Consider the following 15,339-nt stretch of genomic DNA (forward strand, 5'->3'; position numbering starts at 1 on the left):
GATTGAGATAAATCAAATGTTATCTAGAAAAACCGATGGTTGCAAGACCAAACTGAATGACGAGTCCAGCTGACAAGGCCAAACTGAATGACTAGTCCAGCAGATGAGCCAAACTGAATGACCAATCTAGGAGACGAGTCAACTAAATTATCAGTCTAGCTAAAGAGCCCAACTGAACAAAAACATAAAAATTAGTTAGGCTCGGGGAAAAGTTGCCAGCAATATGGAAATGCCCTTTTCAATATCAGAAACAATACATAAACATTCCATACAATCATATTATTGTATCTAACATATATATCATTTTTTGAGTTTATAAATACAACATATTGACGTTCAAATACAAGATTTCGAAGGAGATTCAAAGCATAGACAGCCTACATGAAGAAATCTGCTAGAATGAGAGTAACATGAAGAAATTAGCTAGAATGAGAGCAAGTCCAAGTGTGATGATACATTTTGATATAATACACACACTGTAAAAATCCTCACACACAATCACTCACACATATACATTAGAGTTGAGCTTCAAATTTTAGTTGAATGAGTCTTCACACAAAGACATTAATTTTTGTGTTTATAGTCTTTGCATAAGAAACGTTAAACATTATGCGGATTGTAAGGTTGCGGCCTGCAATCGAGAGTGTGTTGGGAGTTCCAATCAAACAAGAGATAAGTTCTAAGTTGAAATGAGTTTATAAGAAGAGTTGTATAAATCAAAGTTCCTAGTGAATCCTTCCCAATGTGAAGAAGGGGTGACACAAGAGCTGTTAATATCCGAACATACATAAAAAAATTCGCATCTATTTATATAATCATATTTACTTATCATTGCTATTGTTTTTAAGATGCATTGTTGAAGTATTTTATGTGTTATTCAAATACCAAAATATTGCATACAAATTGTTTCATAAAATGCTTCAACCAAAATGTTTTTACCCATTTAACTTGCATATCTTTTAAATGATTTACAAAATAATTAATCGTTTTCTACGAATGATTATTTTAGTTTCTTCCCCTTGATTTGAAAATAATACTCGATTTAATTAATCGGTGTTCAATATTTCAAGAACCGATCTATTGTAGATCAACGATTATCCCTCAATCATTCTTATCAAGTGGTATCAAAGCGAGTTATTCTTGAAAGAGTATTTGAAAATGATTTTTAGTTAAAATTTTTTTTTTCCATATTTTCTAACACACATATGCAAAGTTTCAATTTTCTGATAGCTTGCAGCAACCTTGGAAAAAATGGCATAATTCCTTGCTCGGTTGTCAAAATGACAAATTGCATTTTACATTGCAAACTAGACTCATAGAGGATTACGGTGATATAAAAATTTCAGCGTGGTTGTGGACAAGAAAAATCAGTTAATGTGTTATCACAAGAAAATAGGCTAAGGAAAAAGTTGGAGTTTCTGTCAAAAAATCCAAGGTTGTTGCCATCATCAGTGGAAAATGCGACAAAAATCAAATTTCAGTCACATATCCTCAATAAAACTTGGTACCCTAGCTCCATGTTGTATTTATTCTATGCTACTTGAGTAAAATGTCATTTAGATATTCTATCTTGTGCTAGTTTGGCTAGCAATTCCCTTGAATTTGTTGATTGTGCTTAATAACTAATAAGGGATAATTTCAATGTTTATGAATATTGAAATTGACAAGCATGTCTTGATTTTGTATTGGTTGAAATTCATGAGTTTGACTTGCTTATTTTTGTTGAAGCTAGAAACTTGATTTATCTGTTGGATATTTCTTTTTTGCTATTATTTGGGCATTGCATATGTTGAAAATATCATCATTTTGAAAATATTTGCATTGGTTAGTCATCCTTATACTTTTATAAATTTCGAACTTTCAAAAATATAGTGGGGATATCTAATTATGATTTTAAGGAGGAGATTAATTTTAAATATTGTGGGAGAGAAAAATTTTGTGTTTAACTTGCTTTTAAAATCTATCTTTTTTATTTACACACAAAAGGTGGAGAAATGTGGTAGTTGAAATAATTGTTTATAGAAGTTTCCAAGTTTTGTGATTGTCAAAAATGGTGAGATTGTCGGGTTTAGAAACTCTAACAATCTTGATTTTGATGATAATAAAACTTGTTAATTTGTTTCTAATATATTTACTCAAGCGTGAAGTTGCTAACTCAAGTTGGAAGTTGGAACTCGAATTTAGCCAAACTGAAAATCTGATGAGTTTTAGTTTTTTTTGATGATATCTCACTGCTCGATAATGAAAATGACAAATCGTTCAAACTACTAAATAGAAAGCTCAATTTGGGACAAGTCGTATTTCACGTCAGTTGGACTAAATCGAATGTTATCTAGGCAAACAGATGGTTGCAAGAACAAACTGAATGACCAGTCTAGCAGACGAACCCAACTAAATGACCAGTCTAGCATACGAGCCCAAATGAATGATCAATCTAGCTAACGATCCCAACTAAATGACTAGTCTAGCAGACGAGTCCAACCGAACAACAACGTCAAAATAGTTGGGTTCGGGAAAAAGTGGCCAGCAAGACGGAAATGACCGTTTCAATATCAGAAACAGTACATATATTTTTCAAACGGTCATATTCTTGTATCTAATGATATCACTATTGGAGGCTATAAATACAACATATTGAAAATCAAACACAAACTTTTGAATGAGATTCAAAGCATGAGCAGCCTACATGAAAAAATTAGCTAGAATGAAAGCAAGCCCAAGTGTGATGATACATTCAATATATAAATACATTGTAAAAATCATCACACACAATCATTCATACATATACATGAGAGTTGAATTTCAAAGTTTAGTTCAGTAAGTCTTCACACAAAAATATTTAAGATTGTGTTTTTAGTCTTTGCATAAGAGATGTTAAATATTATGTGGATTGTAAGGTTCCGACCTACAATCGAGAATGTGCTAGAAGTTTGAATTAAGCAAGAGATAAATCTTAATTTGAATTGGGTTTGTATAATGATTTGTATAAATCAAATTCTTCTAGTTGATCATTCCTAAGGGGGAAATGGATGACATAGAAGTTGCTAATCTTTGAACATCCAAAAACAAATTCGTGTCTATTTATTTATTTATCATACTTACTTATTATTACTACTGTTTTTATGGTGCATTGTTGAATCATTTTATGCGTTTTTCAAATACCAAAATATTGCATACAAATTGTTTGATAAAATGCTTCAACAAAAATATTTTTACTCATTCAACTTGCATATATTTTAAATGCTTTACAAAATATTTAATCGTTTTTTACGAGAATTATTTTGAGTGTCTTACGCTTGGTTTGAAAACAAATTTTGATTTAATTCATCGGTGTTTAATATTTTAAGAATCGAGCTATTGTAGGTCAACGATTATCCCTCAGTCGATCATAACAAAAGTTTCAGGACTTGATACAACCCAGACTTAAATAAGATATTGGGGCCTTATACCTCCGGTGTTTAGTAGCATACCGAGGCCTCATGCTTCTCGGGTTTATTAGAATACGGGGTCTCATGCCTCCTGGGTTTAGATAATGTGTCGGAGGCTCATGCCTCTCGGGATTAGATAAGTTGTCGGGTCTCATGCCTCCCGGGCTTAGATAAGTTGTTGGGACAATCTATCGTGCAGAGATTGTTTCTTCCTTGCGAGATGCTGTGACTGGATAGGATGAGCTCTGGTGGGATGGTCAGCATACACTTAAACAAGAAAATGTTAGTGGGGGCACTGGAAGGGTTTTCGAATTGACAACTCCGACGTTCAAGTCAGTCAAATATGCTTGCGAAAGAAAGGAAGTGTTTTATAGGGAGTGCTTGTGCAAAAAATGAGATTGAACTCTCCTATAAATGAGCAAACTTGGGTATTTATAGGGAAAGTGGTAAGTATGACATATTTTTCAGTGCCCAGTCACTTCATAAGGCCACACACCGGCCCATGCCATACCTCGTGACACTGACAAGACTGAATGATGAATTAAGAAGAGCAGCCAGTGATTGGAGAGATAAATTGAATGATGAAAGGGAGAGGAAAGATGTTAAAAAAGATGAAGATGGTGGATGAGAGTAGCTAGGGTAGAGCGCGCCCAAAATGGGAGAGCCCTAGCTTCAGCCTCACCTCAAGGGCGAGGTCCGTAGCTTCAATCTTGCCTTAAGGGTGAGGTCACACGCCGGATTGCTCTAAGAGGGCGAGACCTGGATGAGAAGCGCGTAAGCTACACGCACATGATCCCTACGGAGTATCCGTGGTTCCCTACATTTATTCATATAAATACCGAGTTTGCTCATTTCATTTGTAACTTATTGCTTTCATTTCAAGGGGAGCCCAAACTCCTCCATTTGCTTATTTGTTTCGTCTCTGACTTGAGCATCAGAGCGGCTATACCTGGACACTCTCCCGGTCCCCTCTAACACTCTTTGCTTGATTTCAGGTTCACCTTGGACATGAAGTTTTGGTTTCAAGTTGGATTCGGATCTCAAACACGAACCCTCAAATTCTAGTGAGTGTCACTTGGTGTCATATGTGGGAAAATTTGAGCTAAGACGTAGAGATGGAAAGCATTAGAGAAAGTATAAAAACAAACTCAGTGTCATCACGTCCTCACCCAAGGATTGAGCAGCCTCCGCTTGAGGTGAATGTGGGAAACACGACCATGGAGCAGTTATGCCAAATCATTAATGAGATAGTGGAGGATTCTAGGAGAAAGAACCAAGTACCCCCCATTGTTCGAAGTTCAGGATCAGCAACAATTACATAAAGGATTGATCGAGTAGAGAGTGGTCGAGAATGGTGGAAGTGATTGAGGGAGAGATGAAAAAAAGGCATGTAAGGTGACGGTGGTGGGTTGGGGCTAGGATGAGGAGTTGGGGTTCTATGTAGAATGTCAAAAATGTGGTGGGAAAAGATCTTGGGCGCAAGGGAGAGGACCATGTGTGGTGTAGGTGCAATCCAGAGTTATTGGTGAAACTACAGTGGAGAGTGAATGAGGCGAGAGAGGATATGTTAGCAAGAGTTTGAGTAAGATGTGTGTACTTTTTAAGGAGGTATTAGTGAGGATGAGGTGTGGGAGAAAGAGATGTTGGGCATAGTCAAGAATAAAGTGTGAATGAGGTTAACGAGCAAGACAAGGAGAAAAAATTCAAGCTGATGCTGATGGGAAAATGAAGCTTAGAGAGAGCAGGGGAGGCGATGTATTTGGTGGGTGTAAAAGACAATTGGGGTGGGGAAAGGTGTTTGCGTCAGGTGAGGGAAAGGTTCTGGACTTGGATGGGGTGCTAGAAATATAAGCATGAAGTAGGTTGGACTATATTTTTCATTGAGTGGGTTTGAGGGCGAGAAGATCATGCATAGAATTAGGGTGAATAGATATCGTGGTGATGGTGGGCGAGGAAAGGTGATAGGTGGAGGTCCTGATATGATTAGGTGGGCGAGTTGTGGAGATGTCAGGCTAGCATGACGAGCACAAGGGTCGGACGAGCAAATGTTCGAGAGAGGGTGGGTGGGGTGAATGTAGATGAAGAAAGTAGTAATGGAAAAAGAAAGTGAAATTCTTTTCTTTCTTTGCTATTATGTAAGAGGGATTCTTGTCAAATTCTAATCTATAGAATATATAAGAATGTGATGGAACTATTAATCATTAAAACACCAGGGAGGTTTTAGAATGTAGCTTGTTGCATCAGTATACTGACGAGATCAAGTGTGCTCTAAAAGTGTTTTATCACATGTATAAATATTACTTTCATTTATATTTTATTACATATTAAATTTATTATTTTTCTGCTATGGCGACAGAGGGTGAGGAGGTGGAAGTTTTATTTTTCGCTTAAGACATCGCCTAGCAAAGGAGTCAGAGGGCGAGTAGGGGAAACTTTTATTTTCCCGCTAATGTTATGCATAGCATAGGAGTTATGTGGGAGGCGAGGTGGTAAGAAGTCTTTCATTTTTCCTGCTAAGGCTACCAGTAGAGGAATTATGTGTGGAGGCAAGATGGTAAGGGATCCTTCATTTTTCATGCTAAGACCCGACTTAGAAGTGGAGTTATGAGATGAGGAGGTGAGGGTTTTATTTTCCTGCAAAGACATAGCTTAGCAGAGGAGTAAAGTGGTGAGGAGGTGGAACTTTTATTTTCCGGCTAAGGTTATGCCTAGAAGAGGAGTTATGTGGGAGGCGAGGTCGTAAGGGGTCTTTCATATTTCCTGCTAAGGCTATGTCTAGCAGAGGAGTTATGTGGAGAGACGAGGTCGTAAGATGTCTTTCATATTTCTTGCTAAGGCTATGTCTAGCAGATGAGTTACGTGGATAGGCAAGGTGGTAAGGATATTTCATTTTCCTGCTAAGGCCCGGCTTAACAGAAGAGTTACGAGATGAGGAGGTGAAAATTTCATTTTTCCTGCTAAGACATCGCTTATCAGAAGAGTTATGAGGTGAGGATGTGAGAGTTATATTTTCCTGCTAAAGCATAGCCTAGGAGATCAGTAAAAAGGTAGAGAGGCAGAGATTTCATTTTCTAGATAAGGCATAGTCTAGCAGATGAGTAAAGGGGTGAAGAGGTGGATATTTCATTTCCTGCTAAGGAATATCCTAACATAGAAATAAAGGGCTGAGGAAGAGGAGATTTCATTTTTCCTGCTAAGGACTGACTTAGTAGAGGAGTCAAGGGCGCGAGGAAAGAGATGTTTTATTTTCTTTCTAGGATATGACCTAGTAGATGAGTTATCAGGCAATGAGGTGGAAATTCTATTTTCCTACTAGGTTATGGCCTTGCAAAGGAGTTATCAAATGAATATGCAGAAATTATATTTTATTGCTCAGGCTTGACCTATCATCGGAGTTATCGGGCAAGGAGGTGGAAATTTTATTTTCCTGCTAAGGAGTTTGAGGTGATGAAAGTTAAATTTATATTTTTCCTACCATGGCTCGGCCTAGATAGAGAAGCTTGAAGTAAGGAGAGTGAGGAGCTTGAAGTATGGAGGGTGAGTGTTCATAATTTTCCTACTATATCTGGAGCCAATTAGAGGATCTTGAGGTGGTGAGTGTGAAGGTTGGGCCCAGTAGATGAGCTTGAGGTGATGAGAGTGAAGAGCTTGACGTATGGAGGGTGAAAGTTCATAATTTTTTCTAATAAGGTTGGAGCCTAGTAGAGATGTTTGAGGTTGTGAGGGTGAAATTTGGAGTCTAGTAGATGAGCATGAGGTGGTGAGAGTGGAGAATTTGAAGTATGAAGGTTAGGTTTCATAAATATCCTACTAAGTCTAAAACCTAGTAGAGGAGCTTAAAATGGTGAAGATGAAGTTTGGAGCCTAGTAGATGACCTTGAGGTGGTGAGAGTGAAGAGCTTGAAGTATGCTGTGTGAGAGTTAATTTTTCTACTAAGGCTAAAGACTAGTAAAAGAGCTTGAGGTGATGAAGTTGAAAGTTGGAGCCTAGTAGATGACCTCGAGATGGTGAGAGTGAAAAGCTTGAAGTATGGAGGTCATAATTTTCCTACTATGGTTGGAGCCTAATAGAAGAGCTTGAGGTGGTGAGAGTGAAGATTGGAGCCTAGTAGATGAGTTGAGGTTGTAAGGGTAAAGCTTGGACCTAAAGTAGAAGAGCTTGAAGTGTGGAGAGTGAGGGTTCACATTTTTCATATTATGGCTAAAGCCTAGAAAAGGATTTGAAGATGATGGTGAGGAGATTGAGGCGAGGAGAGTGAAGAGCTTGAAGTGTGGAGAGTGAAAATTCACATTTTTCTTACTATGGATAAAGCCCAGTGTAAGATCTTGAAGATGAGGGTGAAGAACTTTTTAAGTGTGGAGACTCAGAGTTCACATTTTTCCTACTATGGCTGAAGCCTAGTAGTGGATTTTGAAGATGAGGGTGACCCTAGTATTTTTTTCAAAACTTTTAAGGATTTCCAAGGAAGTTCCCTAGCCATAAGGGTTCCTAGTATGAACAGAGATAACATGATAATATAAAATGATGAATTAAGAAGAGAAGTCAAGGATTGGAGAGATAAATTGAATGATGAAAGGGAGAAGAGAGAAGTGAAAGATGATGAAGATGGTGGAGGAAAATAGCTAAGGTAGAGCGCGCCCGATATGGGGAGCCCTAACTTTAGCCTCGCCTCAAGGGCGAGGTCCGTAGCTTCAACCTTGCCTTAAAGGTGAGGTCACATGCTGGATTGCTCTAGGAGGGCGAGCCCGGGATGAGAAGCGCGTGAGCTACACGCACGTGGTCCCTACGAAGTATGCGTGGTCCCCTGCATTTATTCATTTAAATACCAAGTTTGCTCATTTCATTTGTAACTCATTACTTTCATTTCAAAGAGCGTCCAAACTCCTCCATTTGCTTATTCCTCCAGTCTCTGACTTGAATATCGAAAAGGTTACGATGGGATACCCTCTCGGTCCCTTCTAACACTCTTTGCTTGATTTCATGTTCATCTTGGACTTGAAGCTTTGGGTTCAAGTTGGATTCGGATCTCAAATATAGACCATCAAATTATAGTGAGTATCACTATTAAACTTTTAAGCGAACAAACCACACACTATTCTTTAGATATCGGTTCATTGAATTAGCTCGAACTATAAAAGACATATCATCATAACTTAAGTTCCCATCACATTCAAACTTTGGCCGTTATTGACACTCAAATTTGTATTAATAAGAATACATCAAACTTGTGTCATTCTTGAGAATTTTATGAAACTTTTTACCATTAAATTAGTTAAAATTTTAATGTTTGAATAATTGAAGTTTAACTAGAATAAATTTAGTACTAACTTATTTATGGTTTTGTCAATTAAATTAATAAGTAAAAATATTTATATTTATAAATAAAAATATTTTAAACAAATAAAATTTATTCACATTCAACTGTTAATTCAAATAGATTAAAAAAACAAAATTACAAAATTCACAAAATTATATTTAAAAAAATTTATAAATATCAATAAAAATCCTGCAAAATAAATCAACTACATTACATGAAAATCATTATATTTTCAAGGATATTTTTTTTAATTTTTATATTTTATTTATTTAAAAATATGACTTCCTCGATGGTATTTATTCTACTTATTTAATACAAATCCTTATTTAACTTTGACTTTTGACTTTTCCTTTGATTTCATTTGATTTGGTAGCGTAAAGAGGTCCCTCTCTGAGTCCAAAAAAACACACAAATTTCTGTTCGTGGAAATGAAATCGTCTTTGGTTAAGCTGAGAAAAATCGCGATGAACAAGAGCGAGCCCAAGGATAATTGGGATCTCAACATAGATGGATTGACTCAAGCAGCTAAGGTGCTTCTTCTTTCTTTTGATTCAGCCCTAATTATTTCCTTCTTCACTGATCGACCTAATTTTACAGTTTGATTGGTAGCTAATACTACCAAAATTCGATCGAAATCAATAAGATGCCGCGTTATTCCAAGATTTTCCTTATGTCCTCTGCATTTTTAGACTATGAGTTTTGTTGCTTGCATCGTTTGCAGGATATGAAAGATATGAGAACTTGTTATGATAGCTTGCTTTCTGCGGCTGCTGCTACGGCAAATAGTGCTTACGGTAAATAATTATTGAATCATTTATTACGTTTCTGATATCACATTTAGGAGAGGAAAAGAGAGTGGGAGACCTGCACCTTTTATTCTGCAGAAATACTTCTTTTGGAGTGGAGAGTGGCAGATATTTATTAATAGAGATTATGCGGCCATAATGGATAGCATTAACCTAGTTGTTGTCATCTTTACAGTGGAAGTATAAAATGTGAAGAATGCTGTCGTAAAAAAGTGTTTTATTTGATAGATATTGCATCACAACATAATTAATTGTTATTTGGCTTTTCCCTAATCTCGGAAGGATTTTGGAATGGCCGGAAGTTGAAACTGGGTTGATGATCAAGTGGGCGGAAATAGGAAAAGGATAAATAGCCAGTAAAACTTTATTCTGCACTTACTTCAATCTGTAAATTGAAATATCACCTAACTGCCTGAGTGCCTGTCAATTTATCTTATTAGACACATTGCATAAATTTTATCATCACGCATACATGTATCACTTCAGAGTTTTCAGAGTCATTGCTGGAGATGGGAAGTTGTCTACTAGATAAAACTGCAGTTCATGACGATGGAGAAAGTGGTATGCAATCAATTCCATCTGTCTCTAGAATCTACAGTTTTTTCCCTCAGAGCATCGTCACATGTTGCTGCTTTTCTGTTTCTTTGACGTTATCTGATATGTAAAATGAAGTCAAGCGACTCTTGAATTAATTTTATGTTTTCATTTATACAGCGGCTTGTTTGGTCAATGATTGGATCTGATTCGACTGGTCTATCTTGAGCCTCATTTTATTGCAGCATATGTTATTTGAAATATTCTGTTCATATATTTGGCACTTTTTTGGTGAAAAACAAAACGTGCTACTTACCGTGTTCGTATTAAGGAAGGGTGCTATATTTTTTGAATAATGACTACGTATTTTTACGCTGACAAATACCTTATTACAAATAACTTCTTTTTTTATATATAGGAAATGGTCGTGGTTTCAAGGTATTTTTTGATATGCACAGCTCGTTTCGTAAAATACTGGTGTATTTAATCTCGCATCTATGTTTTTCTAGATTCCTTCACCTCCTGTTTCACCTTTTGAAGCTTTACCATTTTACTTTTGGTATGGTTGCCTTCTAGTGCTAATTGTTTTGAAATCAAAGTTAATGGGCACCTTGTTTTCCTCGATTTCACAGGAGGAACATTATCACTTCTCGGAAGAGTGCAGCTTGAACTTCGGAAATTTGTCGATATTTATGTCAGTGTATAATATGTTGCCATTTTTAGAATTGAATCACAATGGATATGGAGGTTTCCATCATAACATGCTATTCTCTACATTTCAGCGGTCTCATGTCATCATGACAATCACAAATCCGTCAGAATCTCTTCTTAGCGAGCTTCGAAAAGTGGAGGTATCCGTCAGATTCAGTGATTTATTTTTGGTTATTGAAAATATGTTCCTGAATCTCAAGTTTTTTGTTTAATTCTTGTTGAGATGCTTCTGAGGTAGTGAACGACTTCTCTGATTTGTGCTATGCATCCATATGCACATCTGCAGACGATAACAATATCTGAAGGCATGAATTGGGAATAATTTTGTTTTTGCTTAGGTAGCGGTTTATTTCTCTTATCTGCAACAACAGCAATAATAAAGAGTTGAGCTTTAACTTGTGATGGTCTGATTAGTTACGAGCTAGACTATTTATAACAGCAAGAGGCTAACACTGCTCTTTTTCCTCTCGTACCGTGCCTGTTAAAAGTTTGATATCGCCTATGCTAGAAGCTCTGAATTGAATTTTTAAGATAGAGCCTCTTCAATTGTTTCTTATAGTTGATGCGTGAGTAAAAAATTCCTATATTTTGATTTTTTTCTCTTTTGTGTTATTTCCCTTTCTATTTTCCTTTCTGTCGTTTGTTCCCTCCTCAGGGTGCTGAAATTGGGTAAGAGGGTGGTGGACTTCTGTAGTACCCAGTTAATTGTGAAATCTATCATACCTTGAATCAACTATTTGTTCAAAACTATTGATCAAATCCCTTTGATCCTGGCAAAAACTTGCATATAGAATTGGCGTGGTCTGAACTATTAATAATGCCTTTTGTGGGTGCTAGTATTTTGGTTTTTTTTTTTTTAAAAAATAAATCTCCCAGGATAGTGATGTGACTTTGTCCTAGTCTCCTAGATAATATCATGCAATTTCATTTCATCGGCTGATAGAACAATTGGATATCATCCGGTCCCCACTGACCCAAAAAAAAAACAAATAAAATGTACAAATCTAACCAAACCAAAAAAATCTATCGCTGTGGGAAAGAGGTCAATGGCTCACATTTACACTTTTTACCCTAGATGTTGACTAATTACATAGACTATTTAATAATGCAAGTTTTAGTCTGTAATGGCAGTAATGATCTATTTTTCACTGGTGCAGGAGATGAAGTTGCAATGTGATGAGAAAAGGTTCATGCCTTTTCATTTTTAAGAACTTTGATATTTTCCCCTTATGCCATGGATTACAATTTCTTGGATAATTTGCAGAGAGATGTTTGAATATATGGTGGGACAGCTTAAAGAAAAAGGAAAATCGAGACATGGGAAAGGGGAGACTTTTACCTCACAGCAAGTCCATGCAGTTCGTGAAGAATATGATGAAGCAGCAAGGCTCTGTGTTTTTCGTGTTGAATCGCTGAAGCAAGGGCAATGTCGAAGCCTGTTGACACAGGCAGCTCGTCACCATGCAGCTCAGGTTCTCTCTTATTTTCACAGATCAAAGTTTAATGTGTTTTATAACTCTTTTTGAAGTCTCTTATTTTTACCCCTATTTCCAAACTACAGTTAAATTTCTTTCGGAAAGGACTTCAATCTCTTGAAGCTGTTGAGCCACATGTTAAAAATGTTGCAGAGACTCATCACATTGATTATGAGCTTGGTGAGTTGCGTGATGGGGAAGTTGTTGATGATGAAGGGAACAGTTTTGATACTAATGATGACAGAGAGTTGAGTGTTGAGTATAGACAAAGTAAGCAGGATCTGGACAATGCTTCTGTATCAAGAAATTCAATGGAGGTGAGTAGATTTTTTTTTGGCTAATTATTTGGTTTCAAATTTTAGCCCAGTCTTTTCCATTAACAGCTCTGTGGAAAATCATTATAATTAACATGGTACTTCTAATTTCTCTGTGATCTCCTGTCTCAAATGTTGAATGTTGTTTTGGATGCCTAATAAATTTTGGCGCACTTTAAAACAATGAAAACCCCTGTCTTTTGATCCTTAGGCTGTCGTGGAAACCCAAGTTCTGGATATATTTGTTGAGCTAGATATCCATTAGTTGATTGATGCAGTAATTTATTTTGTTTGTGAATGCACACAATGCAAGAACTAGGGTGCTACGTATTTATGATATACCGTATAACTATCAATCTTTCACTAAGCTAACTTTGCTCACCTTTAGCAAAGGGAGGAGTGTGTTCTTTCGAAGTGAATTACTTCATGTTGACTCATAACTCATTGCATATTCTTTGTTGTCATTTTGTCCTGCCCTTATGACTTTGCTTGTGAAATGGCATTTGTAGTTGGACCACGTGGTTGCTCCAAATCCACAAATGTCGAGAATGAAAGACAACCAAGGGGAGTTGATGCTTAGTCAACAACATCGAGCAGGCAGTCATTCTGCTCCAATAAATTCAGAGAAGTTTGGTCCGGCTGAAAGAATCAGAGAAATGCAGGCTACTGTGTGGAAACTCAATACCCATGTGTTGCCCACTCCAGCTGAGGCTAAGAGTTCAAGAACAAATACTTGTACACCACCTACGAGTACGACATTACCCAATAAAAGCTCAAAAAATCTGTGGCATTCTTCTCCACTCGACACAGAAAAGCACAAGAAATTCACGGATGATCATATGTCTGCACACAGTACCTCCAAATCTCTAGTGGCAGTCGAAGAGAACAGTGATAAGCACTTTCTCCCACTTCCTCGCCCTCTGAACGAAGTAGCTGCTGTACCACAAGTTGATGGACATGGTGGAATCGATACTCAAAAAATTAAAAGACAAGCATTCTCTGGTCCATTAGCTCCCAAGCCATCATCTAACAAGCTCCAGTTATTTACCAATGGACCAATTGGTTGTACTGAACCACCCCAAACAATTTCTGGAATGTTTTCTCATGTAATTGGTGGTCCTCCCCCACCACCCTCGTCTCTAAACTTGCCTCACAATGCTGCACATCCTCTTCTATCTTCCCCTAAAATAAGTGAGCTTCATGAGCTTCCTAGGCCTCCCGATTCTTTGGCTTCAAATCCTGTTCGTTCTGCTGTTGCTCTCGGGCACTCTGCTCCTCTAGGCAATAGAAATCGAGAAATATCTCCAACATATAGGAATCCTTTACGGTCATCTAAAGAAGGCTCTCCACTCCCACTCCCACGGCTAAGCATCTCTCGAAGTTTCTCTATACGTACTAGTAGTCAAGGGGCCATATCTCTACATGCTGGCAAGGGGCGACAATCTTCTCAAATTGCACAAAACATTGAAGTAGCTTCTCCTCCGTTGACTCCTATAGCATTGCTGAACATGAAGTTACCAAACTCTGGGCAAATACAAGGTAATCACTATTGTAGTAGATACACACGCGTAAGCACGTACATTTTAGTGCTCAAGTAGGTAAGTCATGATTTACAATCCAGAATGAATTGGCTGATTGATTATTTTAGAAGATTTTGTTGTTATTTCTTGCTCTCCGTTACAATAGTATATCAAACGATTAAGTAGCATGGGAAAGAGAAAATACTAGATATTTGCGAGACAATCTTCTCAGCCTAATCTTTGTTCAATTGATACAGGTGGCAACTGAACTATCTTCCATATGCACAAAGAGTGTCTGCGTTCATTCTTTTGGCTTTGTAGGCTGAGTATGTTTTATTAGCTTCTTGCTGGGTAAAGGTCTGTAAATATAGTTCCATAAATTTTGCTCTGACTGCAGAGCTGTTTCCATTATCATATGCTTGATTTTGTAGAATGTATGCTGATTACTCTTAACTAACTAACTCCATTCGAAAATTGCTTCTTGAAAATTTTGGAAATATGAATGATATGTTGTGCTAATAGAAATATATGTTACTGTACGTTTATGTCTAAACGAGACCTGCAAATTAACTTGAGCAGACGTTATTGCTTCTTTGGCAGCAATTTTTATTTGGATGTCAATTAAATTTTCAGGTCCTTATAGCTGACGTTTTATATGAATAGTGTACTTGTTTTTTGTGCCTGAAAGCAATTAAACTAATATACAGTAAAAACGAAAAGCGATTTTCGTTAAAGCTTGGGTACCATGTCAACTGTTTATATTTATAATAAAATTAATATTTTTGACATAAAAAAATTATTTTATGATAATCTAAATAACAGATTATGAATTGGGTCTTGAGATCATGTCACAAGCGTTCTTCAAATACTGTCACGATTTTTCTCATTTGACAAATCCTACGAAAGGATCTAAACAATAAATATAATGAGCTGCTCTTTTGGGCCGTCAACAGAAAAGCCCATAATAAACCGAGGATTGCGTGTCGGACTATGTCCATAGGTTGGTGGAACGTATTCATTTATATGACAATAACATCAAAATAAGAGGTTGGTGAACATGTGTTGTCCGCTAATATGCTAAAATATTATAAAATTGAAGAAATGTTTGTGTGTATAGACAGACGTGTATGTTTGTGTGCGAGTGTATGTTTTCAATTGAAGAAAAGGTGTGAAAATTACAATTTCGGTGACGTTCGGATGTGATGATGGCATATTGGCATTAAAGAAACTGGG

The 15,339-nt window shown here is 36.9% G+C and overlaps 1 protein-coding gene across 1 annotated transcript; it reads left to right on the forward strand.

Annotated features, from left to right (window-relative positions):
• Positions 1-9,084: 9,084 nt before the first annotated feature.
• On the forward strand, positions 9,085-14,580 carry LOC140968219 (uncharacterized protein At2g33490-like). Its single transcript, XM_073429114.1, has 10 exons — positions 9,085-9,276; positions 9,468-9,540; positions 10,039-10,113; positions 10,719-10,780; positions 10,869-10,937; positions 11,955-11,983; positions 12,062-12,269; positions 12,359-12,589; positions 13,096-14,125; positions 14,364-14,580. The coding sequence occupies exons 1-10, from the start codon at positions 9,175-9,177 to the stop codon at positions 14,372-14,374; spliced, it is 1,890 nt and encodes a 629-aa protein (XP_073285215.1). The 5' UTR covers positions 9,085-9,174; the 3' UTR covers positions 14,375-14,580.
• Positions 14,581-15,339: the final 759 nt, after the last annotated feature.

Source organism: Primulina huaijiensis, unplaced genomic scaffold (genome assembly GCF_012295235.1).
Source record: "Primulina huaijiensis isolate GDHJ02 unplaced genomic scaffold, ASM1229523v2 scaffold33531, whole genome shotgun sequence".
NCBI lineage: Eukaryota > Viridiplantae > Streptophyta > Magnoliopsida > Lamiales > Gesneriaceae > Primulina > Primulina huaijiensis.

Excerpts from the sequence above, each read along its gene's own strand:
- LOC140968219 (XM_073429114.1), top strand. The coding sequence starts at position 9,175 with ATGAAATCGTCTTTGGTTAAGCTGAGAAAAATCGCGATGAACAAGAGC. Across the intron at positions 12,270-12,358 it reads CTCGTCACCATGCAGCTCAG|TTAAATTTCTTTCGGAAAGG; the intron begins GTTCTCTCTTAT and ends TCCAAACTACAG. Across the intron at positions 12,590-13,095 it reads TATCAAGAAATTCAATGGAG|TTGGACCACGTGGTTGCTCC; the intron begins GTGAGTAGATTT and ends TGGCATTTGTAG.